The sequence below is a fragment of the Ammospiza caudacuta genome, chromosome Z (genome assembly GCF_027887145.1).
Source record: "Ammospiza caudacuta isolate bAmmCau1 chromosome Z, bAmmCau1.pri, whole genome shotgun sequence".
In the NCBI taxonomy this organism is placed as follows: Eukaryota; Metazoa; Chordata; class Aves; order Passeriformes; family Passerellidae; genus Ammospiza; species Ammospiza caudacuta.
Genome location: NC_080632.1, coordinates 35,782,479 through 35,810,301, shown reverse-complemented (window position 1 = coordinate 35,810,301; position 27,823 = coordinate 35,782,479). Strand labels below are relative to the sequence as shown.

At 40.2% G+C, this 27,823-nt stretch overlaps 2 protein-coding genes across 2 annotated transcripts in view; both read left to right on the top strand.

The window, feature by feature from the left end:
- CNTLN (centlein) overlaps positions 1-9,683 on the top strand; it is a 199,414-nt gene extending 189,731 nt beyond the window's left edge. Inside the window, 1 exon segment of the mRNA XM_058824396.1 lies at positions 9,496-9,683. Within this exon segment, the coding sequence (XP_058680379.1) occupies positions 9,496-9,683 (188 nt within the window).
- A 154-nt stretch (positions 9,684-9,837) lies between these two features.
- The window catches only part of SH3GL2 (SH3 domain containing GRB2 like 2, endophilin A1), an 89,741-nt gene continuing 71,755 nt past the window's right edge, over positions 9,838-27,823 (top strand). The window contains exon 1 of the mRNA XM_058823312.1: positions 9,838-9,969. Within this exon, the coding sequence (XP_058679295.1) occupies positions 9,925-9,969 (45 nt within the window). The 5' untranslated portion in view covers positions 9,838-9,924. The remainder of the gene's footprint in view (positions 9,970-27,823) is intronic.

The window sequence follows — 27,823 nt, the reverse complement described above, 5'->3', positions numbered from 1 at the left end:
TTCCTCAATATTTACAATTTGTTTTTTCTTGTTTTCAATGCAATTTGCAACAGGAATCAAGATAGTTCATTTAGTTCAAAGTTCATTTTGTTCCACCTTAGGGATTTCCACAGCCTCATATACTGCACCAGTTTCATGTAAATCAGAGTTGTTCTAAAAATATAATGTGGTTTTAGCTTTGTGACATCACACTTGAACACAATGTAGAGGAAGGCTACTTTTATTGAAAAAACTGGGAAAATGCTCATGAATTTGCTAAATACTGTCTCCTGGGAGTGTATAATGCCCCAATGTCTTGTAAAAGACACTTTTTCCCCTAATCTTCTTTTGTTTTTGTGCAAAGCTTAGTGGTTCAAATATCATACACAAGACTACAAAGGAACAGAGAAATGTGATAATGGTGTGTGGAAAAGAATGCATAGTTTTCAAATAACAGGGGAAGTGGTTGTAAATTCCTGCAACAGTTGGATATTAAAGCTCTGGCATAAGCATATCCACGAGAACTAGTTATTTTCTGAATTGTTCTCAGCAATAGCAGTATCACTCTCTAGGATAAAGACGATTGTTGTGGGTCTATATGTTGGAGATAAAACAGGAAACAAAAAACCTGTCGCTTTTGGCTAGAATGTAGACAGGAAGGAATTAAAAGAGCTAGCCAGTGCTTCAAAGAAACGATCGCAGAATCCCAGAGATGATGTAATATTATAAAATATTTTCTAGGCAACACTGATGGCCCCTTTAGGCTACTCAGAAAAAGAGATGAGTTGAGGAGTTTGGAGAGGGCTCAAGATTTATTCTTTTCTCATTGATATTCTGCTCCTACTTCTTGTGGGGTGTTTACATTTATTGCATTTTAAATGCTGAAAGGCTGAAGACTTGATCCTTTCTGAAAAGATATTGTGCTCTGACAGGCATCTGCTGCCTGCTGTTATGATGCTTGGTCTTGCCTACAATGCGGTGCAAGCTTAGAAGAAACACCAAGAACTTTTCTGGTTTCACCTTGTCTTGCCTCCTGAGGTTGCATTGAGCTCCTCATGCAGGTATAGAAAAGGTTGTGAGAAAATATAGCTTGATAATCCCACTACAGTTTTGTGAGTTACTTTGTCACGTTTTTTGGGAAAATGCCTGAAAGGCCCTGCAGCAAAGAAGCACAAGCAACAAAGAATAGACAAGTAATCTTTGTATCTGCAGGGTAAGACTGGTTTTTGGGTTTTTTATAGTCAGTGGAGCAGAGGGACTTGTTTGTTATCTATTTTGTGTTTGTAGAAGCAGAAAACTAATTCCTTTTTCTTCTTCTCTCTAGTTTAAGCCTTGAGGTTAGTCTTAATAGTGGTTCCTAATCAATTAAAATAAGGCAATTTCATTAATTGTATGACTTCACTTTATCCACTGGAGTTGTCGGCAGTCGATTAGACACTTTCTGTACAACTGTACAAACTCTGTTACAACTCAAGCCCAGTCATACAAATGATGGACAAAAAAACCTACATGGGAATTCTGAAAGCCCCTCTTGTGTAGGGAAGAGACAGAATATGAATCATCTTGATAGCTGACAGAAGTGTACCGGTTACTTAATTAACAGAAAAGAATCTATAAAGTGAATGCTGTGTGGGTGATGCCAAGCTGTGGCTTGGATGCTCTCCCTGTTTCAGCTTCTCTTACTCACTGAGGGGATGGAAACATAAGGCTGGGAACCTGGAACCTTCTATGCTCATATTACCAGTGGTGCTTGTACAGTAGCAAGCCTAGAGAGTGTAGAACAGTCCACTTAATGAGGGCATGATGTATGTTGAATAACAAAGGCTTCTTTCTTTCCAGCTTGAACATCAAGGCTAGAGAACTGAAGGCACGTGTTTTTGATTGAAGTCCCTGGCTCAGTTCTTACCAGGGATCAGGTACATGGTGCAGTATTATTATTAGGTGATAATTATTGCAAGATTTTTAGTGAAGCTCTTGATCTTTACATTACTGGTGGAAAGAAAAAAACAACACGAGCTCAGAATGGAGGGACAGGGATCTGGATGCAACATCCAAACAACAGGTCAAAATCCAGATATTCAAGGATCATCTTATTTCAGCTGAAGCATTTGAGTACACCAATCCCTCTTGCATTGGTTTTTTTGTGTCCATTGTCTGGCCTTTTTGATCCATTCAAAAGTCTCAGAAATTATCTTTCTGCAATTAGGTCAAACTCATGTTTATTTCAAGCTTGTGGAGCCATGGACTTGCTTTAGTGTCTTAGCATTGTTCTTTCAGTAAGGACCACTGGGAATAGCTCACAATATCTGTGAACTTTGTTGCTAATCTCTGTCAAGGGTGGCAGATAATTCTTCTTAGTACACCAAATAAGCACAGATGGGATAGCCTCTAAATCCATGGACAGCAAGATGAACAACTGGGCACAAGACTGACGTTAACTGTATATTCGATAGTATAGTAAGTCCAGTTGGTGCCCAAATATCACACAGATTTGGGGTAATTGAAACACAAATATCTGGACAAGAAATTGTCATGACAGAGGTTAATGGCACATCAATGAATCAGAATTCATTGCTTCAGTAACTGCTGCAAACCTGAAAGATCTCTTTGTGATTTAAAGCTCATATTCGAATATAATTTGTTGTAAAATTTTGTTTGTTTCATGCTGACTTCACTTGTAGAAAGCGAAGGGAGACGACCCATCCTCTGATCAACATCAAACTCTGATTTATTGATCCAACATGCACATTTTATAACCGTGTTAATTAAGTTCATACGTATTGCAAAACCCGAGCTCATCATTGGTTACAGACCACACACCAATCCCTCCTTTTGTTTTCAATACCTGTGGTTTGTTATTGAGACCAAGACTTGTTTGTCTCATCCTGTTATGAACGGTTCTCAAGGCCTCCATGTTTGTCACTTTGCTTTCCCATAACTATCCAAGGACAAGATATTTACTTGTTATTAAAAAACAACCTGAGAACTTCTGCTGTTTACAGAAATGTGCCTGAGAATTTTGTTGTTTACAGGAACAGGCTTTGAGAATTTACAGCTTACAGCTGCCTTTTACTTTTCAATCAGCTATATATGATTATGGCATGTCTGAACAAAACTGTATAAGCTGTGTCTGAGCAAAATTCTCCAACATGCACTGATTATTTGAATCTCTGAATATTATTTTCACTGTAATGAAATCCCTAAAAAAGGGTACATTGGAAGATTCTGCAGTTTCATTTAGTATTTCTGTGATTCCCTCCCAACACAACTTGGCTGTAATGTTTTGTCCTTACTAAACAACGAATGTCTCCATAAAAGAAAAGAAATTTGAAAAGTGAGCAGAATCATAGATTCTGTTTGGATTGGAAAGGACCTTAAAATCATCTAGCTCCAAATCCCCTGCCATGGGCAAGGAAACCTTTTGCTAGACCAGGTTGCTCAGAGCCCAGGCCAACCTGAACTTGGAACCTGCAGTAATGGGGCATCCAAAACTTCTCTGGGAAAGCTGTGCCAGTGTCCCACCACCCTCATAGCAAAGAATTTCTCTTAAATACCTAATCTAAATCTACTCTCAGTTTGAGGCTATTTCCCTTAGTCCTCTCACTACATGCTCTTGCAAACAATCTCCATGTTTCTTGTAGGTTCCCTTCCTGTACTTGGAAGGCTGCAGTTAGCTCACTTCAAACCCTTTTCTTCTCCTGGCTGAACAATGCCAATTCTCTCAGTCTTCCCTCATAGAAGAGGCACTCCATCCCTCTGATCAACTTGGTGGCCCTTTCTGGACTCTCTCCACCAGTTCCATGTCCTTGCTGTGCTGGGAGCCCAGAGCTGATGCAGCCCTGCAGGTGGGGTCTCAGCAGAGCAGAGCGGAGGGGCAGAATCCCCTCCCTGGCCCTGCTGCCCACCCTGCCTTAGATGGACACAGTTGGCTGTCTGGGTCATGTCCAGCCTCTCATCCCTCAGCACCCAAAGCCCCCCTGGGTAGGGCTGCTCTGATCTGTTCATCGCCAGCTGCGTTGACACCAGAGGTTGCCCTGACTGAGGTGCAGCATTTTGCACTTGGTCTTGTTAAATCTCATTAGATTATTTACCTTGGGTCCACTTCTCAAGGTTGTCCAGGTCCCTCTAGAAGGCACTTCTAGTGCCCTAAGATGCTTTTCCCAGCAAGCTGAGAAGAAATGGCCCATCACTGATTCTCAGGCCTAATAGTCTCAAGAGCCAGAATCTTCTTTAGAAGGTATGCATCGGCTTGTGTTAGCTGCTTGTGCATCATAATGAGACAAAGACAGTGGGCTAAAAGTATCTAAAGGTTTAAATACTTATAAACATCTCCACTGGGATTAAAAATAAAAGTAAATATAAAAAGTAATTTCAGTAAACTGGAATTACAACACAGAATTGAAAACCTGAGTTAGAATTTTTCAACATGAATATAATTGCAACAACTTCTCGCTCAGTATGATCTATATCTGAACATATTGTTGTTGTACATCTATATGTAATGAAGCTGTAAATAAGCAAACAGATGAAATATATCACTATGCCCACATTAGATTAAGTCATTGAAATATGTCTATCCTTTCTGCAATGCTTTGTTTATGACAATCTTGCTGATTTGGCGTTGCAGGGAACTGCTTACCAACACAGAGATCAGAAGGAGCACTCATTAATTTAATGAAGAACAAATTATGCTTACTTTTTCATGTGCTGGGTTTCCCTGGAGCTGGGGATGTGGCCGTGCTGGCATCTGTGCAGCTTAGTAGCTCATCATCTGTTGCAAAGAGACAAGGGACAGAACATGAGCAATTTAGTCTAACTGTTCTGCTGATTAAAATTTTTGATTCAGAAATCTAAGTTAGCTGATCACCTAAGGCATGCTTCTTGCTCTTCTGTATGCACACAAACACGGGCATATGTGTGCATGCATCTTGTCTGCACTAGAAACAACATGAAGATGTCCAAAATCCACTTTCAAAATCCACTCACAAAATCCACAGAACTTCTGGCCTAGTAAGACAGCAATGCTTAGACAATGCATCAAGTACATAAGCAACTGTCTAAGGTCATCCAGCATATCTGAAATTGATCCAGCTTATTCTGTGCTGCTAGGTGCCCTAGCTGTAAACTGGTGCTAAACTTATTGGCCAAAGACTCTGCCTTGTCTGCAGGTATTTTTCTGATATTTCTTGGCTGTTATGCTGAAGTGGCTGCTCCTACAAAACATAGCTAAGAATTCCTGTTTAAAGAAATGAAGGTGGCTGAAAATTACTTTTAGATGAGATTCTTAAAGATCTATTTATTATCCAGACTAGGCAGTATTCAGTAAATGAGAGATTTAACTACTTATTTAACTTCTTGCAAAATTGAAATTAAAGGAAATCTGAAGCTTGAAAAGAACCAGTCCATGCTCTTTTCCTAACTAATGGAGCAATTAACAAGAATTTACTAGCTTACTGCTGGTGGTTAACCAGAAAGACAAAATTCATTATTGCAATGTCCTGTATTTTTCAAGTATCTAATCATAATGGACATGGTATGACATTCACACAGGACAGCAGGATTAATAGCACACCTCATACAACATGGACCAGAAGTAAATATGTATCTTTGGTAACAGGCAGGACAGAGCTCAGCAATAATCTTATTTAAAAAAGTATCCTGTCAGAAAAGGCTCTCATCAATTAAAACAAACAAAAAAGTGCTTGTTACTAGGGTAAGATGGAAAACAACACAGACCTTGTTTTCTTTTGATCATTCAGACAAAAGAACCTGTGGAGCTTTAATGAACAGTGTTTGAGGAAGAATACCATGAGAGCAATGGTATTGTGTCAAGATTTTTGTACTTTTATAAAGAAGAACTCTTGGACATTGTAGGAAATCTCTTCTGTTGATCATCTATTAAGAAAAAAAAAGACATTGTAAATTCATGAGGCTGGAGATAGATGACTGGGAAGGGTGAATCTACCAAACTTGGATAATCTATGTCATGCTTGAAACACACAAAACTTCAGCTATTCAATCTATATCTACTGTGGTTAGAAGAGTAATAGTACTTAACTGATAAGAACAATGCTGTTAATCCTTCTTAATTTTATTGGTTTGTGTGAAATGAAATTAAAAGATTCTTGTAATTAAAAAAAATGATAGGGGTTATTGATATTTTTCTGCCTTGGTTCATTCCTTGTTAGGCGTTTCCATCTTCCCTTGCTTGTAACTTATTGCCTATGTTTTGTGCATATTTTTATCTTAATAAGTTGACAAAATATTTCCTAATCAGTGAAGGAATTAATTTTTTAAAGAGATAATACAATAACAGATTTTTTTGTTTGCTTCCTTTATGTCTCACACTTACATGGCTGTCTTTCACCATTTTTAGAAGTAAGCATTATTTTCATCTTCATGCAATTATTAATTTCCTGCTGTTTTACACCGATTGGATTTAGATGTCTTTGCCTCTGATGTGTAGTAGTGTGGCCCAGATTAGATTTCAAATGAGGGTTCTGATTTTTAATTTCTGGCATAATTTCTGACTGAGATACACAGTTCCTGATCAGTTGTGGGAGGTTAACCAAACCTTTTGTGGAGCCTTTCCTGTCAATAAGGATGTTTTTCTGTCTTACTCAAGTATTGTGAAAATATAAAAAAATATTTCATGTACAATTTTGGACATAGCACCATACAGAACTCAATATGGGTATTATGTAACTTAAGACGTAATTTAATTTGGGTATTAATAAATATCCAAATTCTTCCCCAGTAAAATATGAATGAATGCTCTAAGAATATTAAGAGATTTTTTGGTGTTACTTACCTGGAAAATTTTGTATTCATGATGCTGTCTGGTTTCCTTTTTTAGGTTTATTATATTTACCTTTGGTTTTCAATGTGATTTTATTACCAGAGTGATGAACAGAGTGATTTGCTTCCACAGCAATTTCTGCAAGGACTTAGCATCCATGCCATCTTCTCCTGGAATTAGTTTTTTGGTTTTGCAAACACTTTTTGCTAATGTTTTAATTGTACTTTTTGCATTTTATTTTATTTTGATAGGCAACTTATCAAGTGGATTTTATTATGCTTTACATGACTTTGTGCAGTTGAAATATTACCTACCTGATTTTTTAAGAGAAAAAAAAATTGAAAAAGGCTGTATTAATTGAAAGATGAATCAAATTCTTGAAGGCCTATTGAAGTGAATATTTCCATTTTTCATTTAATGAATCATTTCACTAAATGACTGTCAGAATGAGAATGCAGTTCTAAATTTGCAGATTCAACTTTATGTTATGTAAGAACTATAGTGATTCACAAACTTATGGCATAAGTCCATGAAACAAAAGGATTAGGCTTGCACCTACAAAAGTCTTTGTCTTTCCTGCACTTGATTATTTCTTGCAGCTGCAACAATGGCAGTATTCTTAGGTTATTGCTGGAATTTTTCTTTCCATATGAAATAAAAAGAAGTGTTTAGCCTATCATAATTATTCATTTTAAAATGGGATTTGGACTTACAGATATAGATCTCATAATTACATAAAAATATTTTAGAATCAGATGTGATACATTGTAGGCAAACATTTGTTGTTTGCTATAGTTTATTAAAACCAGAAGTTGTCTCAGTAAAGCAGATTTCAAAGCATTATTTAGATTCCTCCAAGAGAAGAAATCACAAATGACATGATATACCAAAGAGCAGTCACTAAATTAATTTCTCTTTTTCCAAGAAATGTCACTATTTAGTTTATATAAAGGGGTTTTAAGTCCATTGACACTGATACACAGGAACTATGCTTTAACAAAGATTAATAAAAATTTCCACTCCAGGAATATAGATATTCTAGAAGAAAAAGAAAAGAAGTGTGAGCAGAAGTAGAAGTATCAGATAAAGCTGTGAGAATACACAGACAATAATATTGGTGAGTCAGGGCATTCAACTACGATTTAGGCAATGATTTATAGCCAGGTATCATTTCAATCAACAGGCAGTGGGAGCAGCAGGGTTTCTAATACCCTTGAAAATGAGGGATACTTTATATCTCCAGCTCATCACCTGGATACTGAATTTGGCGGACATTTAAATGTCTATTTATTTATTATTTATTTATAACATTTTCACATTAAATTTGTAGTGGACAGGAATGTACTCTTTTGAAATACCCAACAAAAGTTAGATCCTGAAATGTTACCTGAAAAAGCCAGTTATCTAGTAATATATATAAACACTGAAAGACAGTTATTTGGTAACATACAAATATACTCTTAATTTTATAAAAATAATTAAAAATTATGTTGCATTTATCATAGGTTTACTTTTTACCTCTCGCTGTGTTTCCAGACTGAAGCACCCGTTCCCAAGTACTAGGTACAATGGGAGTTTTCTATTAAAAGCACAATGGCTGGCACAAGAGACTCCCACTCTCTGCCTAGTATCTCCATATGGTCTTATTTTTCATCCTTTAAAACAGTATTACTACTAGAGTGGATGGAAGTGTTTCTGTGGGGCCCCGGGACTAGGCCAGAAAGCAGTGCCTCCTACTTGTGCTCAGGATGAGGTTGTTACCATCTCCCACCCTCCAGTGAGAAGAAAGGTATTCTTATTTTGCCTTTCTTGACAAAGAACAACTTTGATAATGCTTCCAAAAGTGCCCACAGGACTTCCATTTCAGATCCTTTTCTTTGCCGCAAGTAACTTCCAAGAACGGCACTGTGTCACTGATCTGGAGGCCTGGCTCTGCCTCTGGGCACCCAGAGGTGTGCTATCATCCCCTTTACCCATATCTGGTAAGGCTGAGATGGTACACGTGCCTCGAGACTGCAGCAGTGCAGCTTGGTTAGGTGCAACAACCCTGCATGGAGCACCATGGCAAGCCCTCACAGGGTTTATAAACAGCTTTAGGTGCTTCTGAAAATGCTAACTAGCTTGAGCGATGAGTGTTTGTTGTGATGGAATCAAATGCCAATGTAGCATGGCTGCCTTCAAACAGCTGAGGAGCTGTGAGTGTGCATCTCCGTTGTGCTAATTTGCAGCACACATATGCAGTGACTGGTTCAGCCTGCAGAGAAGGATCATTGTGTTTGGATCACATTGCTCATGTTGTTTAGTCTTTTGCTGGCAGAGCCTAATAATTGCTAATTACTGCTCTGCTAGTATTTGCAACACTGAACTGCTAAAGTACATGACTTTTATCTGGGTTCTAGGCTTTTACTCTCCAGCCAACAGCCACACCAGAAGGCTGGAACAGGCAAAATTTAGAAGTGCTTTTCTATGCATCACTGACAATCTGACGGGAGAAGAAAACAGCGCTTGTTGAGAGAATCCCAATTAGCCACGGTTTGACTACCAACTGTGCTTCAGCGAGGCACGATCAGGCCCAAATAAACTGGCGTGGCCAGAAACGTCTTTTCAGAAAATCGGCCAACATTGACATTCTCTCTGCTTTCCTCTCTTGCCCCCGTTACTGCTCCGCCAATTTTTTTTCGGGTTCATTGCCGTGGATGATATCCCGCGGTGACGAGTATCCCGATCCCCGCCGGGAAGGCTGCTGAGGCGAGACCGATCTCCGCGCAGCGCGGAAAAGACCCACGCCCGTGGCCGGGTGCCCATCCCGGGGGTGTCCGCGCCGGACGAGCGCTCTGTCCGCGCGGGTGCGAGCGCCGTCGGCCACAGGAGGGGGCGGGTGCGGGTCCCGGGCCGGCGGCCGTGAGGCGGCGGTGGCGGCGCTGCGGCGGCCCCGGAGCCCCGCGGGGCCTCAGCCGGCGCACCTGCGGGGCGGGGGCGGCGCGTCCCGCCCTGACGTCACAGCGCTCCCGCGCCGCCGCCGCCGTCTGACAGCCTGCGCCGGGTGCGGTGCGGTGCGGGCTGGCAGAGCGCCCCGGCAGCTCGGCTCGGCTCGGCTCGGCTCGGCTCGGCTCGGCTCCGCTCCGCTGCTCCGCGCTGCCCTCGCCATGTCTGTGGCCGGGCTGAAGAAGCAGTTCCACAAAGCCACGCAGGTACCGAGCGCTCTCCCCACGCGTGGAGCGCGCTCGGCTGCGGCCGGCGTGTGCGTGGGCATGCACGGGTTTGTGCGCGGATCTCCACTCGAGTGAGAGCGGGGCGAGTGGGTCTGCGCGGATGCTGTGCCCGGCCGTGCGCGATGAGCGAGCGTGCGGGGCGCCGTGTGTCTGGCCGGGTGTGCGCGGTGCGCGCAGGGATGGATGTGCGCGGAGGGCGGGGGTCTGCAGGGGTGTCCATCTGCCGAGGGCCGGGCTCGCCGCGCCTCCCCGCTCTGGGCTCGGGGCGCGTTGCGGCAGCGGGCAGCAGCTCCCGGGGTGCCCTGACCGCCGCGCTGGGAGCCGCGGGGCAGCCGCTGCCGCAAGTACCCGCCCCGGGTCGGACCTTCCCTGCCGAGGTCTGTGCGCCTCGTTGCGTAGGCGCTGTTTGTTTTAGCCTGACTTTGGGAAAACGGCAATAAACATGACCTTTTTGTTTCGTGGGTCTAGACCGCAGCTGAAATCCGAGTAATGAGGTTTGGTTCTGTTGCTTTAGGCATGGTGTGATATTGCAGGAAGGTCAGGGTGAGTGTTTCACCAGTAGTTGAGTTGTTTCATAATACAAAATCTGTGTGTTAGAGTCTGCGAGGGTACAAATTCTGACTTAGTGTGCTTTAGGGCTAAATCTAAAATTATTTCATGTAAGTCAGAGAAATTAATTTAGATCTAGAGAGCTGACACCAAGACCTGTGCAGTGTAGGTGGGGGTTTTTTTGTGATTTTGGGGGTTTTATGGATTTTTGTGTGTGTGTGTGTGTTTTGGGGGTTTTTTTGTTGTTGTTGTTTGTTTGTGTGTTTTTGTTTTGTTTGGTTGTTTTTTCAAGTTTTGTTTTGTTTGTAACTAAATACTAAATCTCCAGTTATTTCCAATTGCTTGCCATTGCAGGCATCCTCAGCTAGGAGTCTTGGTCACTGCAAGCAATCTGTAGATCCAGGCACACAAGATACATTCCACTTTTTGACTTTTCAACACCCATGTGTTTCCCCTTCTCATGCTTCTCATCTCTTGAGCACTATGGGGAAATATTCCCTGAAAAATGATCCTTAATCCAAATATTTGTCTAAATTCTGATTTTCCATACCTTGTAGCTGCACCAGTACACACTATAACTCTGAATGCAATGGTTTTATACCAAGTCCTGAGTGGGTGCATGAAGACATTGAATAACACTGTGTCTCACCTTTCATGCCACATTGTTCTGCATCATTGGTAAAATAAGCCTTGCAAGAAAACGTCTGCACTCAAAACAGATGGCATAAGGAGCAGGTAAGTGTGCCTGAGCCCATCCAGCAGTGCCCATCTGCTGCTGCTTACTTTGTTGTTTCTTCCTCTGCTGCCCTTGGTGCTATGAGCAGCCTAGGAATCATCATTATGGCAATTCTTATTTTCTGATACTGAAAATAAGAATTTCAGTGTCTCTGCTGTCCATGTTTTAAGAAGCAGGCAAGATGAAGTTCACTTTTTAGTATTAGAAATTTCAGTTCTCCATTTTTGTAAGCTAATGAGAATGCATCTGCAGCAGCAGAGGTAAACATCTTTTTTTGAGGGAGCGTGATGTGAAAGGTCTGTGCCTGCTGTTTTGTCCTTCAGATGACACTCTCACACTGATTGTCAGCAGTACTGTCATTTAGAAGGAAGGAAGAGTTTTAGCTGTCTGGAACAAAAACATTTAAGTCTCTGATGCCAGATTTAGCAGCCTGACATCTGATGACCCAGGGATTTTTGGCCCCAGCCTTGACTTTTGCAGTTTGTTTTCATGCAGGCCATGAAGACACATTCATGTATGAGAATCACTCACAAGTATGTTGAAGAGTGATCTGCTTATTGGATTGTGTGCATTATGAGTGAGAAATCTGCGACATAGTTGTGCTGACCTTGCTCCAGGGAGTAATCCTTTTGACTAGCAGTTAAACACCAGGTGAAATACAGATTGACATTGCTGGCATGAATGAAGCTTTCCAGATAGGAACAGACAAATAGGAAATGTTTAAAAATTCTAAATTATTCATTTGGTTCTTACTCAGGTTTATTTATATGATGTGCTGTTTAATAGAGTCCTAGGTCATATCAAGAGCACATCTAGATTGTTTTATACAATGCAAAAACTTTATTTAATTTCCTTTATTGTTTTCTGACTTGTGAAATGTCAAGCTAACCTGCATGAAGTACTGCCAGTTTAGCAGTTGTGCTGAAGAACTTAATGCCTGGCAACTTTCATGGAACACCTGCAGCAGCAGTGAGACATTGATGAGCAGGAGGACACTTTGTACCTTCTGGAATGAGTCGAGTGTTCACCCTTTTGCCTTTCAGAAAAACTAATGGGTTTGCCTCTGTGCAGCAGATAAATAAAGTTTAGAGAAATTTTCCTGAGTTTGTAAAAGCAGGGGGAGTCTGAAAGCCCTGGTATTATACAGAATTGCATTAATACAGATGTTAGACTGACCATGTGGAGCAGGTTAGGTTGTTCATTTACTTCTAATATCGACAGAGCATCTAAGAAGGAGAAATTACCCCATTTGAATGTTAACATGGTGCTGCAGATCTGTCATACATCCTGAAGCTGGGAAGAGCTAAAATGTTTTTCCAGAAATGGGCAACAAAGTGCTGTGCCACCAAATGGTCCCTTTTTCTTTAGGCATGCAGACTCCTTTGTCAGTAGTGTTGTGCCAGTGTGACTGACAGAATATGGCTTCCTCCAGGTTTATGTACAGTTATAAGACTACCACAAATCACTTTGGGTGATTTGACAGTCTGGGGCATTTAAACACAGTTGTTTTAAAATAGCGTGAGCTTTGTTTCCACATGACTGCATTCATTGCATAATATGGCTCTTGTGAGGCACAGTCAAAACAGCTTTCAGAAAGTAATAATTTCTTAGGGAAAGAGCTTAACACAAATTCTGGGAGTGGCCACATCTGATGTTCCATTCGAAACAACTGAATAAATGTGACTGACATTTAAATAGTGTTTAAATATTAATGTGGTGATTTGAACCAAAAGCCTGCAGTATGGTTTATTTTCTACCACTGCATTCTGCTTTCGTGATTAACTTTGTCTCAATACCCAGACCAAATAACCCAATTTACACATTTCTATGTATATGTTTGAAAAAATGAGAGAAAAATGTTTGATATTGGAAGAAACATCTGAAGAAATGACTTCCACTCCATTCATCATTGTCAGTAGATTGTTAGATGCCATTACTTTAGGTGGAAACTACTATGCTTCTGTCTTTAACAAGGCAACCTGTGAATGGCACAGTAAGAGAATGACTGCTGGTGAATAAGAAGCAAATGAGACTCCTGCCTAGCTATGCTGTTGTCCACAAAGTTCTGTGGTCTTCCTAGGCCTTCTGTGCTAATTCAGAGCCTGTCTACACAGGTTCTCTTGTGTAAAAGAGAATATTTGGGTTCATCTGCCAGAATGTTTTTTTTAATTCCTTGGTCAGAAGTATGTAAAATGTTTTTCTCTGTAATGTATGACTCAGTCCACTTACTAAACAAACTGCAACTAACCAATTTTTACTGTTCTCTGTTGATATTAATATTTTCCTTAATCGCTAGCACACTCTGTATTCATAACATGTTCCTGACTGTCCCGCAGTGTTCTGTGGCAGCTGTGTTTGCTTTTCCAGTGATAGGACATCACCTGTCAGTGGGTCTGCTTTTCTCCTTCCATGTTTCCTCACATGCAAAGGTACATGTGGGAATTGGCCTGGAAAGCTGGGCAGCGTTATATTTTTCTTAGTGCAAATGCTGCACCGTGTGTTGCTTTTGTGGAACTTAATGATCTCCCTTCTCATGTAGTGTGGAAACTTGTGATCAGTGTGAGGATGGTGGAACGAGGGTGGTTTGCAGGGTGGTGTGGCTCTGAGGATAGAGCCCAGACAGGCTGCTAGAAACCTCTGTTCGAGAGGCATGCCCCGCTGGCAGGCTGTTGGCTTCTCTCAGTGTGGAGCACTACCTTTTGGGATTAAGGAAAGGGAGCAAAATTTTGATCTGGAAATAAAGACTATTTTTAGAAAACAATACTTAGCTGCAGAGGGGATTATTTCCGCAGCAGGTAGGGAAATTCCTTCTCTTTGTGCGCTCTAGCTGATTGCCAGATACATTATTCACATTTGGCATGATTCCCGTGCGTCCTTTTATTGATATTACATAATTGAAAGGGTGAAAATTGACTTTAATCTAAATTGCTCTTTAGTTGGATACTGTGTAACCCTTCTGAGTTGCTGATGGCTTAAACAGTCTGCGCCAGTTTTAAACCCTATTTCTAAATGTGATTGGAGGAACTGCTGCTTTTTGTACTAAAAAGATCATGACTTTTTTTTTTAAGATTTCTCAAACATCTGGAAAGTTCCTGTAGTAATTTTCCAACTGATTGATACACTTTCCATTTTTATATATGTATATAAATGTTGGAGCACTAAATGACGCCCATCTCTAAGTTTTCTCCCAGTGATGTCTGGAGGCAAAGAATACCCATAGATGCTGTGTTCAAAACACAGCATGCACCAAATTTTTTTTTCATATCTTGACTCCCATCTTAACTGGAATTATTGCATAGCAAGGAAGAGCTGGACGCTCTTGGTCACACATGCAAAACTGTCTTTGAGTTTTAAATGTGTCCTCATGACTAGCATACTGATTGATAGCATGCTGCATAAAGTGCTGGAGCAGCATAACCAATTCTAATTGAAGAAGATTTTGCAGAGGTTACTGTGCAGAAAATTCTGTACTTTTACGTAGCTCCTAATTGCAAATGGAAGGGAGGTGCCGGGTTGGTCTGACATATTTCTTGTGAAGGATGGAGGCTTGAGGAGCTGGAACATTGACTCTCATGACCTAGTAGTGTACCAGTGAAGTCTTTGGCTTTTAAAAGCTCAAGGGAGGGATGGAGGGAAAATCTGCTTTGTGGGCCCCAAGGAGCTGCTGCTGCTCTGTAAGAACATGTGAAGAGAAGCTGTATGGGCAGCATTTAGTGGGATGTGCCCTGACTCATGGCCCTCTTACCAGGGAAAGTCTGTGGTATGTTCAGGGACAGCCAAAACATCCTCCAAACCTCTTACCTTAGAACTAAAAGGTCTTCCTTCTGCTGCTTTCCAGAAACTTCTGTGGCTTTGATTCTCTTCTCAGGCAGTGGCTCATGATGGACAATGGTGGTGCTTATCCTTTCTTAAGTATATGTAGATAATCAGACGAAGGAAAATTGAGCTACAGTGTGGCATTATTGCGATGATGTTTGCCACAGCACAATTACCTTGCTTTCAGTGCTTATCTAATCCTGCACTTAATCTTGGAGACAAAATAGTAGCGTTTTTATAATCTGAGGTTATAGCACATCACAGGAATCCATCCAATCTGTCATAGAAGTGCCAGAAGTTAAAATTAATTATTTTTTTCCCTCCCCAAGCAGAGAAAAAAGAAATTGCTATTTACTGTGCTTACATTTTTCATAAAATTTCCCTTTACGGAGGCTCTACAGACCTGCATGGTAGAAAATTGAAAATTATAAGTGGTTGTTTGAAGTTCAGCATATTTTCAGTTTGTCTGTAGATGGAAATCACTGTGATGGACCTGTAGAGAGTGATCTGTGGGTATGTATTTGCACTTGATGTAATAGTGATGATGTTCTTGTGAACGCAATGGGGGACGTATCTTTATAAATAAACACATTTAAAGTTTTTTTATTCTGTAGACTGAAATTGGACTGACGTAGTTTTTGCAGCGTCATATGGTTCACACTGAGTGCAGCACTTTGCGCTCACCTTCTTTTCCCATCATCATTTCTCCACAGAAAGGGAGTGTTATTTGATGCCAGCAAAGGTGCTGCTGAGGCAGCAGCAGTATAACCTTGTGGTTTGGTGTGATGCCAGAGGACCTTCTGAAAGAACAAGAAATTCTCATTTGGCTATTGCACCTCTTACTAGAGGAAGGCTGGAGAATGGAATGCATATCTATTTCAGAGTAGATAGGTCCTACTAGCTGAGATTCTTGTCAGCATTTATGTGATTTTCATCAGGCTGTGTTTTGGTCTTGTGTTCCTTGGATTTGTTATCACTGTCAAAAGGAGTTGCTATGCTGAATTCTTTGTAAGCAGAAATTTTAAAATAGAGAAAAATTACTGGTTTTCCCTGCCTTTTCCTCCACAATTCTATGGCAGCAGACTGTTAAAATATTTATATTCCCCTCTGCCTCCATCATATTTTTTGTGGATTTCAGTTTGATGTTTTTAATAACTTGTGTTATTTATACATCAATTGTTACTCTTTTTGATTGCCTAATTTCCAGTTTCTATTGCCTGCAAAACATCTTTGCATGTGAAGAGTTTATCTAAACATTTTTATATAGAGCTTGTTTTTCACCTTTGGGATATGAAATTCAGTGGCTGTTGTGCAGAAACACCAGAGATACTGTTTGTCTTTCAATTTAAAATGCCATTAAGCACTAGACATCACTTCGTTCTGTCTCTTTGCGAAAGAGTGCAGGAAACAGGTTGGAAGGAGAGCAGGTTTCATTAGAGATAAAAACTGGGGGTTTTTTTCTCTAGAAAGAAAATTTTCCTGCAAATGTTCATTTAGTCTTTTATGACTTTCAGTAGACTAACAGGATTTGCTCTTTTAAGCAACACTTAGACAGATAGATATTACTGCTGAGTTCTTTTCCAATCTGTACACTTTTCAGCTTTAAGGTCTGTGCCAGAAATTCCTTTTCATGCAAAATCAATCTAGATGCAGAAAACTAATTAATAATTCATAAGGTATAAATGTCAAAAATAAATGGTGTTTGCCTTTCCAGATGAGTCACTTAGAGCTTGTCTGCCTTGGAAAGTTATGGTATCGTAATCTAAGGGCTGAATTGGAAATGCTGCAATTTTACAAGTATAACTCTGCAATGGATGGGTTTCTTTCTGCTTGTAGAGGAACAGCTTTTCAACTTAACTGGGTTTTTTTGAAAAGGGAATTGAGGGCATCAGACTGAGGCCTATCCTTCCACTGCAATAAAGGGTTTGCACAGAACTGGCTAAAGCATGAGAGACAACCAACTAGTGTATTCTTCTCTACTGTTTCACCATATAATTTTTTTTCCCCTGGGAATGTTATCTTTGTCATCCAAACGCAGTTAGCTAAAACTGTTGGTTGCTTCATCCCATTTCTTGCACTGGTCAGGAATGGATGGAATTTGGTTTTATTTTCTACTGTTATGAAAGGAATTAAGAACTTTTAAAACAGAGCTGAGGCATGAAGAATGTTCTAACCAAATGCAAACATTTTTAGGAATCAGAATGTTTAAATGTGGAAATGTGCCTTGATGTGCATAATAACCATAAGTGCACATTTACTGGCTAGACTCCACCATCCAAGGAGCCTTTCACTAGTATTAACAAATGGAAGTTTGTCTTTCAGGAAGAGTGGTTGGATCTTATGTTATTATTTGTAGTCTAGATTTGGGTTTTAAATATGCACATAGTATTCTGAGGCTGGCAGGGAATCTTCCTTTCTCACAAAATTGCTGAAAAATGTATTACCAAATATGAGATGAATTCACCACTCTCGGAAGTGGATGTGACTGCTGCAAGTTGTAAACATAATATACCTTTCTTCTAGACTGTCATAAGTATAAATAGGTAAAATATGAATTTTTGAAGCATGGGAAGGTGTAATTGTCTCAGCTGAAAGCTGAGGGAAGCTTAGGTAAATTATATAAATCTTTAGCTTTTCAATGCAGAAAAAATTTTTTTTTCCTCTATTAGACTCTTTCTGTTTTGTTTCACCTATGTAAGGTGCTGCAAAAAAAGGCATACAGGAACAAAAGTTAAGCTTTGCATGGTAGCAATGGAGTTTTCTTGCTAGAGAGAGTAGGAGCCAGGAATATGTATGACATCAAAACATATAAAATATCAAAAGAATAATAAGGGGTTTTTTTGTTTTATAATATTGTCATTCAGAATGTGTAAGTCAGGGTGGTTTTGGACCTGTGTCTTTTCAAAGGCCTGAACTGGCATGTTTTAGGAAGGCTGCTCTTTTATAGCCAAAAATCTGTAACATTTGAAATAGAATAACAAAAGCTCTACAGCTTCTGGAAAGTATCCTATTTTTTTATTTAACAGTAGACTTGGGCAGAAGTAAAATACTAGAAAGGAAGATGAGTGAGGATGAAAGACTGGAGAGGTCCACAACAGGGATCCTTGAAAACTGAGCAGAGGTGCACTGTCTGCTCTGGTATGTACGGGTGGTGACTGACTGGAGGGAGAAGGAATGGCAGATGTTCCTGAAGGAAGCTAACACTTGCTGTTTCCTGCTTCATTAGCCGGCTAGCTCCAGGATTCCTGTTCCTGATCTGGATGCAGTGATAAGGTGTACTGTTCCAGCCCAGGAGCAAAGATAACTGTTCCCAAAACACATACAGCTTAAGTATCACCAATGGGTTAACGAAGTCAGCATGAATTTAATGGTGTCCATCAGTATAGGTGGAATCAAATGTCACTAACGAGGGAAAAAGGTAACATTGTTTCTAAGATGACAACCCCAGCTGTTACAGATTTCCTGTCTCACAGGGAGAAAGAATAAGGAAGAGGCAATTGTCCTCTGCTGCTCTGATTTCAGGATGGTCTTTTAACCAGAACTGTCTGGTCTTTTAACCAGACAGCCACTGAAAAATAAGCTTTCCATGACTTAGTGCTTTTTTTTCTTTTTCTAGGGAGAGTTTGCTGTTCTGAGTAGACTGACAGAGCCTTTATATTTTGTGTGTGGAAAGTTTCCCCAGCGCTGGCTGCCAGAGGTTCTGCTAGGTTTCTGCTGGATCAGCCAAGTCGCTGCATCAGGTCGGTGACTCATTGGAGCAGTGCGGTGCAGCCCCCGGCCCTCGCGGGCAGAGCCGAGCTCCGGGCCAGCGTGCTCCGAGCTGCGGCCCCAGGGGCTCCCGGTGACTCCAGTACCCCGCCGGGCTGCAAAGTGCACTAACACATACTGGCTATGCAGATGTATAGCTTTTTGAGATGAAAGGCAAGGTTGTCCCAGTGTGTCTTCTTTGTCCATAACCATAAGGAGGGGAATGAGCCTTGTAATTCAACATGAGAAAGCATTGTTGCAGACTCTTGAGGTGAGTTTCAGTATATCTGCAAAAAAGGAGCTATCCTTCTGCTCTGTGCTGTTAAGTGACTAAACCACATATGATCTTGTTTGACAGAAGAACATAAGTCTCTGGACATGTGTGCAGTTGTGGCTCTTGAGGCCCAGAGAGTCTCGAGGGCAGAGCTGGGGTTTGGCTGTCTTGTTTCTTGATGCACAGCCTGAATGTATTAGCCAAGAGAGGAGATGAGCATGCTTGGGTTGAGCTTCTGACTGGAGCTTGCTGGTTCCACTCCAGAGTCTATTCTAATAATAAAAATAAGTTTTTGAGATTAAAGCAAGTAGAAGTGTGGACGGACTTCTATTTGAAAACGTCTGCCAGACTATACGAGAAAATTTACGTGATGCCCAGTGGCTGACCTTACACTTATGTCTTTTGGGCTGATAGGATAATTGCTTGTTTACCCTTCTCATCTTAAGAACAAGACCACTTCCCAAATTATGTGTTTAAATCAGCTATATGAGATTTCTAGCATCTTTTATAAAATGCAGGCTGTCTTCCTGTGAGCAGCTTTGAAAGCTTCTCTAGAGACATACAGATATGGTGCTGTTATATCTTGCTCTTTGTAAAAGACTCTTTCTCTCTTTTCTTCCACAGCACATTGGAGCAAGAGAGATTTGAAAATTTAATGAAGCTGCAATAAAACAGTCTATTCTAGTTCCATATTTTTCTCATTTCTGTTTGCAGATTAACTATATGTGTGCTCAGGGAAACTTCTTGATTTATAAACAGATTGAATGCTGTAGACTTTTTTCCCCTGATTTCCTCCTGATATTTCTTTAAAACCTTTGGAAAGTATTGTTACAGTAAATTGCATTTCCTTTAAATGCTATATTAATTTTCTTGCAGTAAAATTAAAGTTGGGAAGGTAAATTAAGCAGCTGAGGGAGAAGCCATGGATGTCAAATGAGCTGTTTGTTAAAGAATGAAGATCAGATCAGGAGTATAAGTGACAGCCTTCTGGATGGCTGAGCCAGAGGGCTCTGGGATAGGAATTTAGGGCTCTTGGAAGCCCTTTGGAGCATGTGATGGAGCAGGTAGCAGGGAGCTGCAGTAAGTGGGGAGTGTAGGATCAGGTGTTATCTTTGTATGCTGTGTTTTAGTAATTTTATTAACACTACACTGAGGACTGAACAGAAGAGAATGGGATTTTTTTCTCCTATTCTCTATTGCAAGGTCATGAATTTAGTCATGGTACCACAGCACCCTGTGGCTGTATCACTATATGAAGTCATCAGGTGTTTGGTATGTCCCTTGAAAGTGACTGGGTCTGTGGTTATAGGTTTAAGATGTGAAATATTGAGGCTTTAGAAGCATTAACAAATATGGACAAGATAATGCCAGCTTGCTCCTTAGTATTCCCAGGTCAGAGATAAGAGTGCTTTAAAATGCTGTTGCCCTGTTTTTGCTTTTGATGTTTCTTGCTATACATTGAAGAAGAAAGTAGTAATGATTTCTGGTGCCTGTGCTAAGCTACAGAGAAGACTGGAGAGAAAGGTAGGAATTCTGGAGGAATTCTGTTCTGTCATATCACAGAGGAACCTAAGTCTGACAGAAAGTCCCAGGGAAGAGTGGAAGTGGCAGGAGGAAAAGATAAATTAAAGTGTGTTTACAGATACTTTGGTTTCCTGCCACAGCCCTCCTGAGCCTGAGCCAACAAGCAAAGCTCTGCAGTGCCCTCTTCTGCAACCATTTCTTTTCCCACATCTCTGCTGCAAAGTGACCAGGAGGGCAGGAAAAGTGACTTTTTGCTCATTTTCTGTGCCATTCTTCTATATCTGAGGAATTTCTGGTAGGGTTTGTGGGCCTAGTTTCCTCTGGAGCAGGTCAGGGTGATCAAGGAACTGAGACTTAAGCAATTAATTTATTGTTTCTATTATTGTGAGTCCTTGGCTCTACTGAAGTAATGTGTTTGCTTAGCAGGCTGGAAAAGGTTGGGTTTTGTTTTGGTACCTTATTTGTTTTTAAACAGCAAGAGTCCTGGCATTAACTATTGCTCTAAATTATAAAACAATGCAGTGTAGCTCTTAATTCTTTAATGTAATATTTTAAAAGATATATAAATCATTTAAGGAAAGCAGAAAGCATTTATGTATTATCACAGGTTTTGCAAGCAAGCAGTGCATAGTCAAGATTTACAAAAATTTTCCCAGTATTTTGTTTGCAAAGGAGACTTTATACAAATGTACTATGGAGGTGACCTTGTTTTTAGTATGAAACATTCACTAATGCATGTGCTATATGCCTTTACTCAGCAGCAAAAAACATTCTGCAGACTAAATTCTGCTGATCTGCGTATTTTTGCTCATTTATCTTGAACATTCAGAAATAATTTTTATCCAAGATTTTCATTATTATTATTAATAACAGTGTTTTAGCAGCCTATAATTCCAAAAATTAAGGAGAAATTACAGAATTCAGGTGTTTTAAAATTAGTAATGCAAGAGCAAAACCCAGGGTTTCGTTATAACTACATGGTTATAAGACTTAAGAGTTTTGAGGGGAAAACCACACATAACAGCAGACAAATGACAGGCACTGCAAAGAACCATCAGTAATTCCTCTGAGCCATTTTGTCTTCTTCAAGTTTACCTCCTTCGAGAGCTGTTCCAGTTTGAAATGTGTTCTAGATCTTTGACAGTGTGTGATTGTGCCCCTCCCTCTTGCTTTCTTTCAGACAGAGTGAAGTAGCAGCTGACCTAAACTTCTGAGGCAGTGTCTATATTGGAAAGTCACACAGTGCAAAAAGCTTGCGAAAATTGCAGGAAATATTCCAGTTTTAGATAGGTTTGTCTATGTCATATGAATATTTAAAGTTTTTTTTCAGACAGTTGTGAAGAGCTCTCTGTTCAGCTGATGGGTTGACTTGAGTTTTAAATTTAGTAAATTGATTGACTACTACTAACTTCCTTTGCAAGCAAGGTGGTGGAAGATGCCAGAAGAAAAGTAACATCATCCACACAGAAAAGAAATAATGTGAATTTATGAATCAAGAGGGCATTTTAAGAAATGATGTAATAAATTAACGGATGTGGCAGAGGAGGTTTCTTTACCTTATCTCATTTTAAAGAACTAGATTGTCCTTTTTGAGACACAGAAAACACGGGACTTTAAAGAGACGAGGATGGAACTCCTGAAACACTCCCTGTGATCTCTGGTGATCTTGGTAGCACTGCTGAGTTGCCATCTAGGAGTGTCATCTTCTGGAAATCTGAGCTACTGGATACCCTGCTGCAGCCCTGATTGTTCACATCTCCAAGGTTTGAACAACGCAAACCAGGAGGCTGGTGATGAACCACTTCGGTGCTCCATCATGAGTTTTGATGTCTGCCATAGACGGCCTTCACTAAGAAGGTGAAGGATCCTTAACCACTTTCTTTCTGTGCACCCAGACATAAGCTAGGCAGTGAACGGTTGTAGTAACCAAGGGATCTGCACTGGCAGTGCAAGCTTTGCTCAGAATTCCTCTCCCTGCTTTGCAGCACTTTTGTCTCACCAGTGTGCAGAAGATGTGATAGAGGAAAAGCAGCTGTAAACTCATGAGGAAACTGTGAATTCTTGATCTCGTGGGTATGCCAAAGAGGGTAGCTGTTGTAAACGTGTCCCTGATGGCAAATGTCTATTTATTCTGCTTTTTTTTGCTTTGTATTTTTTTTTGTATTTTCTGATCTGAGCCATTGCTACCATGCAACCAGAACCCAATGACTAGAGTGGTGTATGATCTTGGCTGATGCTGGTCTTGCTGAAGATACATACTGCATAGATCTAACTTGCTAATTTACCCCAGTGTGCAGTTCTAGTGAGTAATGGTGCTGCCATACCTGTTTATTGTCAGTGGTTTGAAATACCTGGTTTTAAAACCTCACTTTGCAGACAAAGATAGACTTGTGATTTCTCCTTGACATGAAAACTTTGGTTTTGCTGTTGATCAAGTAATCAGTGGGACTGGAAGATCTGATGACTATAATCCACACTCAACAGGCGAAGCTCATTGTAGCTCACTCATTTTAGGTGAGTGTGGGGAGACGCTGGATTCTGCATCCCTCTGAAGAGTCAAGAATATGATGCCCGCTGGCTTCTAGAGGCTTATCTTTCCAGATACTTCCAGTAAAGCAATGCACTTCATCAGAGCCATGTGCCATGAATTTTGGTCACCTTCAAATTCTTTGTTTCCACCTCAATCTTTTTTTGATGAGTGGTAGGAGAAAGATGTATATGTGTGTGTGTATATATATATATATATATATATATGTGTGTGTGTGTGTGTGTGTGTATATTTATATGTATATATTTATATATATGTGTATGTATATATATATGTAATTATGTATATTTATGTTAATTTTAAGGTCCTTTATTTAATTTCTTTGAAGCGTTGAAGATTTAAATAAAGTATTGGAATGGTATTGGAAAGGTAAATTTTAAGCACTGATAATGAGTTGATCATAATTCATAATCTTTTTTAAATCTGAGATATTCAGCTACACTTCCCGAAGTTCACACAAAAGCTTGATAAATTGTAATAAATACCGTTTCTCATGAATAATACTTGAATCAATCAGGGAATTTATAGTTTTGCTAATATATGTGGGTGAGAGCCATTCTATATTTAAACTGATTGGTGTACCCCCTATTTAATCATAGCATTGCTCATGTCATTATGTTTCTGTCTGGTTCTGTAGAGTCATTGTGATCTCTGCAGTCTTGCTTTGTAGGGGCATGTGCATGGCAAAACTTCCATGCTGCATGGACTTTTGAAGTTTTCAGAAAGCCCTCTTTGTTACAGAGAGCCATCATGTAAAGTGGATAGTCTGGCTTTTTTCGCTTTAGATCTTCCTAAGGCAAATGTCATCATTGGTGTACTTTACTGTCATGCTGCAGAAAGAATGCTTATCTGCACTTATGCAAACAGCCTTTGTGAGAGCTCTGTTCCTTCTGGTAACTTGTGTTTCTAGGGCTGTTACAACTTTTATTCCCACAAGAACTAATGACATCACTGAGCGGTGTTACAAGTGATTTCATCCTTTAATATGAACTAATCAGTAACACAGAGTTGTCCAAGGAGTAGACCACAACCTGAATAACCTGTGTTGTATTTTTTCGATGGATTGTTCAACGGAGTTGCACACGGCAAGATCCAAGATCATACGTCTAAATAACAACACAGAGATTGCTTTGCCTTCAAACTGCTGTAGCTGGTGCTGCAAGGGACTGTAAAGATTGGTGCATCCCAGTGGAATCCTACAGCCCTCTACCTATGTCCTTACTGTGGTGAGGACAAAACTAGATGGTGACAGACACTTGATACACTTCCTTCAGACTGAACATATATGTACACTAACATGGTATGCACAGTTTTATATTTTGATTTCTTGAGTGACATCATGAAAAGCTGCTGTGCCCCTAGGACTAACCCAGTTCTGCCTGTGTTCAGATGACTTTGTGTTTGTCTGCTTCTGGAGTGATGTATATGTGGCAATTGCTCTTCCTCTGTTCTGGTCCTCACCCTCTCTCAGGCACGGTGAAGCTCTTAGGAGCCATATAAATACATTACTTTTACTTGCTTTTTTACACTACAAATGTATTTGGGTTTATAGCATTTCTTCTACCCACATAACCTGAATTTTTCCTGCTAATTTCACATATTCATTCTCTATGGAAAGACCTGTGAGTCAGTCTTTGCTTTTCTGCATTTGGAGATGAATTTGAAATTCTTGAATCCAATTAGAGTCTCCCTGTAGACATGCAAGCCTTTTTCATTTCATGTTCTTCTGCTTCACTTGTCCTTGTGGAACTAGCAGTGAAATTATTATGGAGCATCCCTATTCACATATCTGTATATGATTATGTGTCAAGCAGTCCCAGCTATCAGGGATGTGAATGTAGCACTCAGACAAAGGAGATAGGTTATTTTGTGTGTATGTCCATATTATTTATGTATCAGCATAGGAGATATTTAGATATAGACACCATACCCCAGTAATCCGAAGTTCCTCTTTAGGCGTCAGAGAAAATGACTAGCTACTGTTACCATCTGACCAGAGCAGAATACTTGAAAATGGTGCAGCCACTGTATATATGTGTGCTGCAAGCATAAACAAAAGGACAGTTGTGAATACTAGTAGAAAAGGTATCATCAAGCTTTTTGTAGCAATCTTAAGCTTGAGCATTCAAATTGAGGGATGAAAGTGCCTTCTGAAGTGATAATTAATATTTTATGTTTTATATCCAAGTAGAAAATCATGGCAGTTTAATGAGACAAGCAGTACTATTTTTACATATATAGTGTAATCAGCTGTGAACATTTAAAAATCTTTAGGAGGGCCATTATGATACTGAGAAGCTGAATTAAAAGCATGATTTAAAAAAATATACCAGACTGAGTTTGCATTGTTCTTGATTTGAAACTTTGTGTTTTGACAATTCCAAACCTTTCAAGAAATGCAGGGGCTAAATGTTTAGTTTAAAACTCCATTAAGTAGATATTTTCAAGTAAATTGTTTGCCTCCAAGTTTTGAAGCTTTTATGAAAATAATAATTAAAATTGCAGGATTTAAAAGTTTAAAAATCACAGACATTTCATAATCAAAGTGAATTCCTCTATCGACTAAGTGTAATATGTGGTCTTTTTCCCAGTGTTGGCATTGGGATAATGACCTTCCCAATAAGTGACATCAGCCACTCATTGTAAGTCTCTCTGAAGATCTTGCACCCCCTTGGTCACCTCCCTCTGGACACGCTCCTTGAGCTGAGCTCCCAGAGCTGCACACAGAACTTGAGGTGAGGCTGCACCAGCACAAAGAGGGACAATCATTTCTCTTGCCCAGCTGGTGATGCTATGCCTGAGGCACCCCAGAACACTCCAGTTGCCTTCCTAGCTGGCAGGACAGTGGTGGCTCATATTCAACTTGCCATCAATCCAAACTCCCTCTTGTTTTTCCATGAGGCTACTTTCCAGGCTCTTGTCCCCCAGCTTGTACATACAACCTGGATTATCCCATCACAGGTAGAAAATCCATCACTTGCTTTTGTTCAGTTTCATGTAGCTGATGATTGCCCACCTCTAGTTTTATCCATATCTCTCTGTAAGGCCTCTCCACCTCTGAGGAAGTTCACAGGTTTTCCTCCTTTGGTAACATCAGCAAAGTACTTAACAGACTTTCAATTTCTGTGTCCAGGTAATTTCAAATAAAAACATCAAAGAGCACTGGCCCTAAAACTGAGCCCCATGAAGCCTGCTGGTAACTGTCTGCTAGCCTGATGTGAAGTGATTTAGTACCCATCTACCCATCAGTCAATTTCTCACCCAGCACGTTATAGACTTTCCTAGCTGTGTGCTGGACATTTTGTCCAGCAGGCTACTCTGAGAGACGGTATTTCAATCATGCATAATGAATCTTTCATTAAGTGCTGTACATTGCATCCTCTCCATTATATAACATGTTTTAACTATTTGTATTCACAACAGAGCGTGAAACTTCTTTATTCAGTACTTAAGACTGTGAAATAAAGTTTTCCTGAGTTGTCTATAAAATTTGCATTAAATCTCACTTCTAGTTCTACTCTGTGAATTGTTTTCCTATGTCTAACACTGCAGAGATGACTCACCTGTGCTGGGTGATAATCTTGACCCCTATGAAGTAGTTTTATAAAAACAAAAGTATTTCATTTATTTTCTGAGAGACAGACAGCTGCCGATGCTCTGTCTGTAGGGTTTTGTTCAGTGACAGAGGAAAGGGGAGGCTCTAGCAAATGAAGGGTCACTGTACCAGTATGGAAATATTAGCATGTGGCACTGATAAATAACTGTGATTGCTGTATTAAAAACATGCTGGGATTAAAGCCATTATGAAGATCTTACAAGTAAAATCAACTGTAGAAGAAGAACTTTCTTTGCTGCTTCTGTGTGAATGGCTTCTTTTGGCAGAGGTCTTCTGATCCAGAGTCAAGTCAGTTCCCAGCTAACACTTAACTGTGTTTGGGCAAGTATGCAGTATAGATCTGCCTGAATGGAGGGTGTGAAAAAGGAAGGACGAGAGTGTAGTCACATAGTGTTATACGTGCTGGCCAAAGAGCCTGAAGCAATAATGAGTTGTGAGACCAGGCTGCAGGAGGCTGCTGAGTGCTGTAGTGCCAGCCTGTGTCATGGGGATCAGCACAGATCCTCAGGTTCTTGGAGGATGCAGGGCCTGGGCTTCGGGTACTGTGCAGTTAACAAAATAGGAAGCTTTCCGAAACATTCTGTTATGCTTTCAGATTTCCCATTTAGGTTTAAGGTTTTGATTTAAGGCTAGGATGCAACAATGAAGCACAACAGGTGCAACAATGTAGAAGCTTGTGGCGTAGATATTCGTACATAACATATCAACGATTTATGTATAGGCGCTTTCTCTAGCTTAATTAATTCCAACTACAGAAAACATGCGGACGTTTTAAATTCTTAGTATCCTAATTTTTATTATTAATTATAACATATAATAGGACTTCTGTTTTACGTAATTGGGGAAAGAAAATACATTATTTTTCTGACTCAAGTTCTGCGCACTGATTTTCTTTGAACTTGAATTCTCCAGTAAGTGGTTCTTAAGCTACTTCAGATGTGTTAAAGAACATTCAAAATCCAAATACTTTCAAAATTTGGTAAAGACATGAAATGATGTATCCAGTAATGATGCCAGCTATTG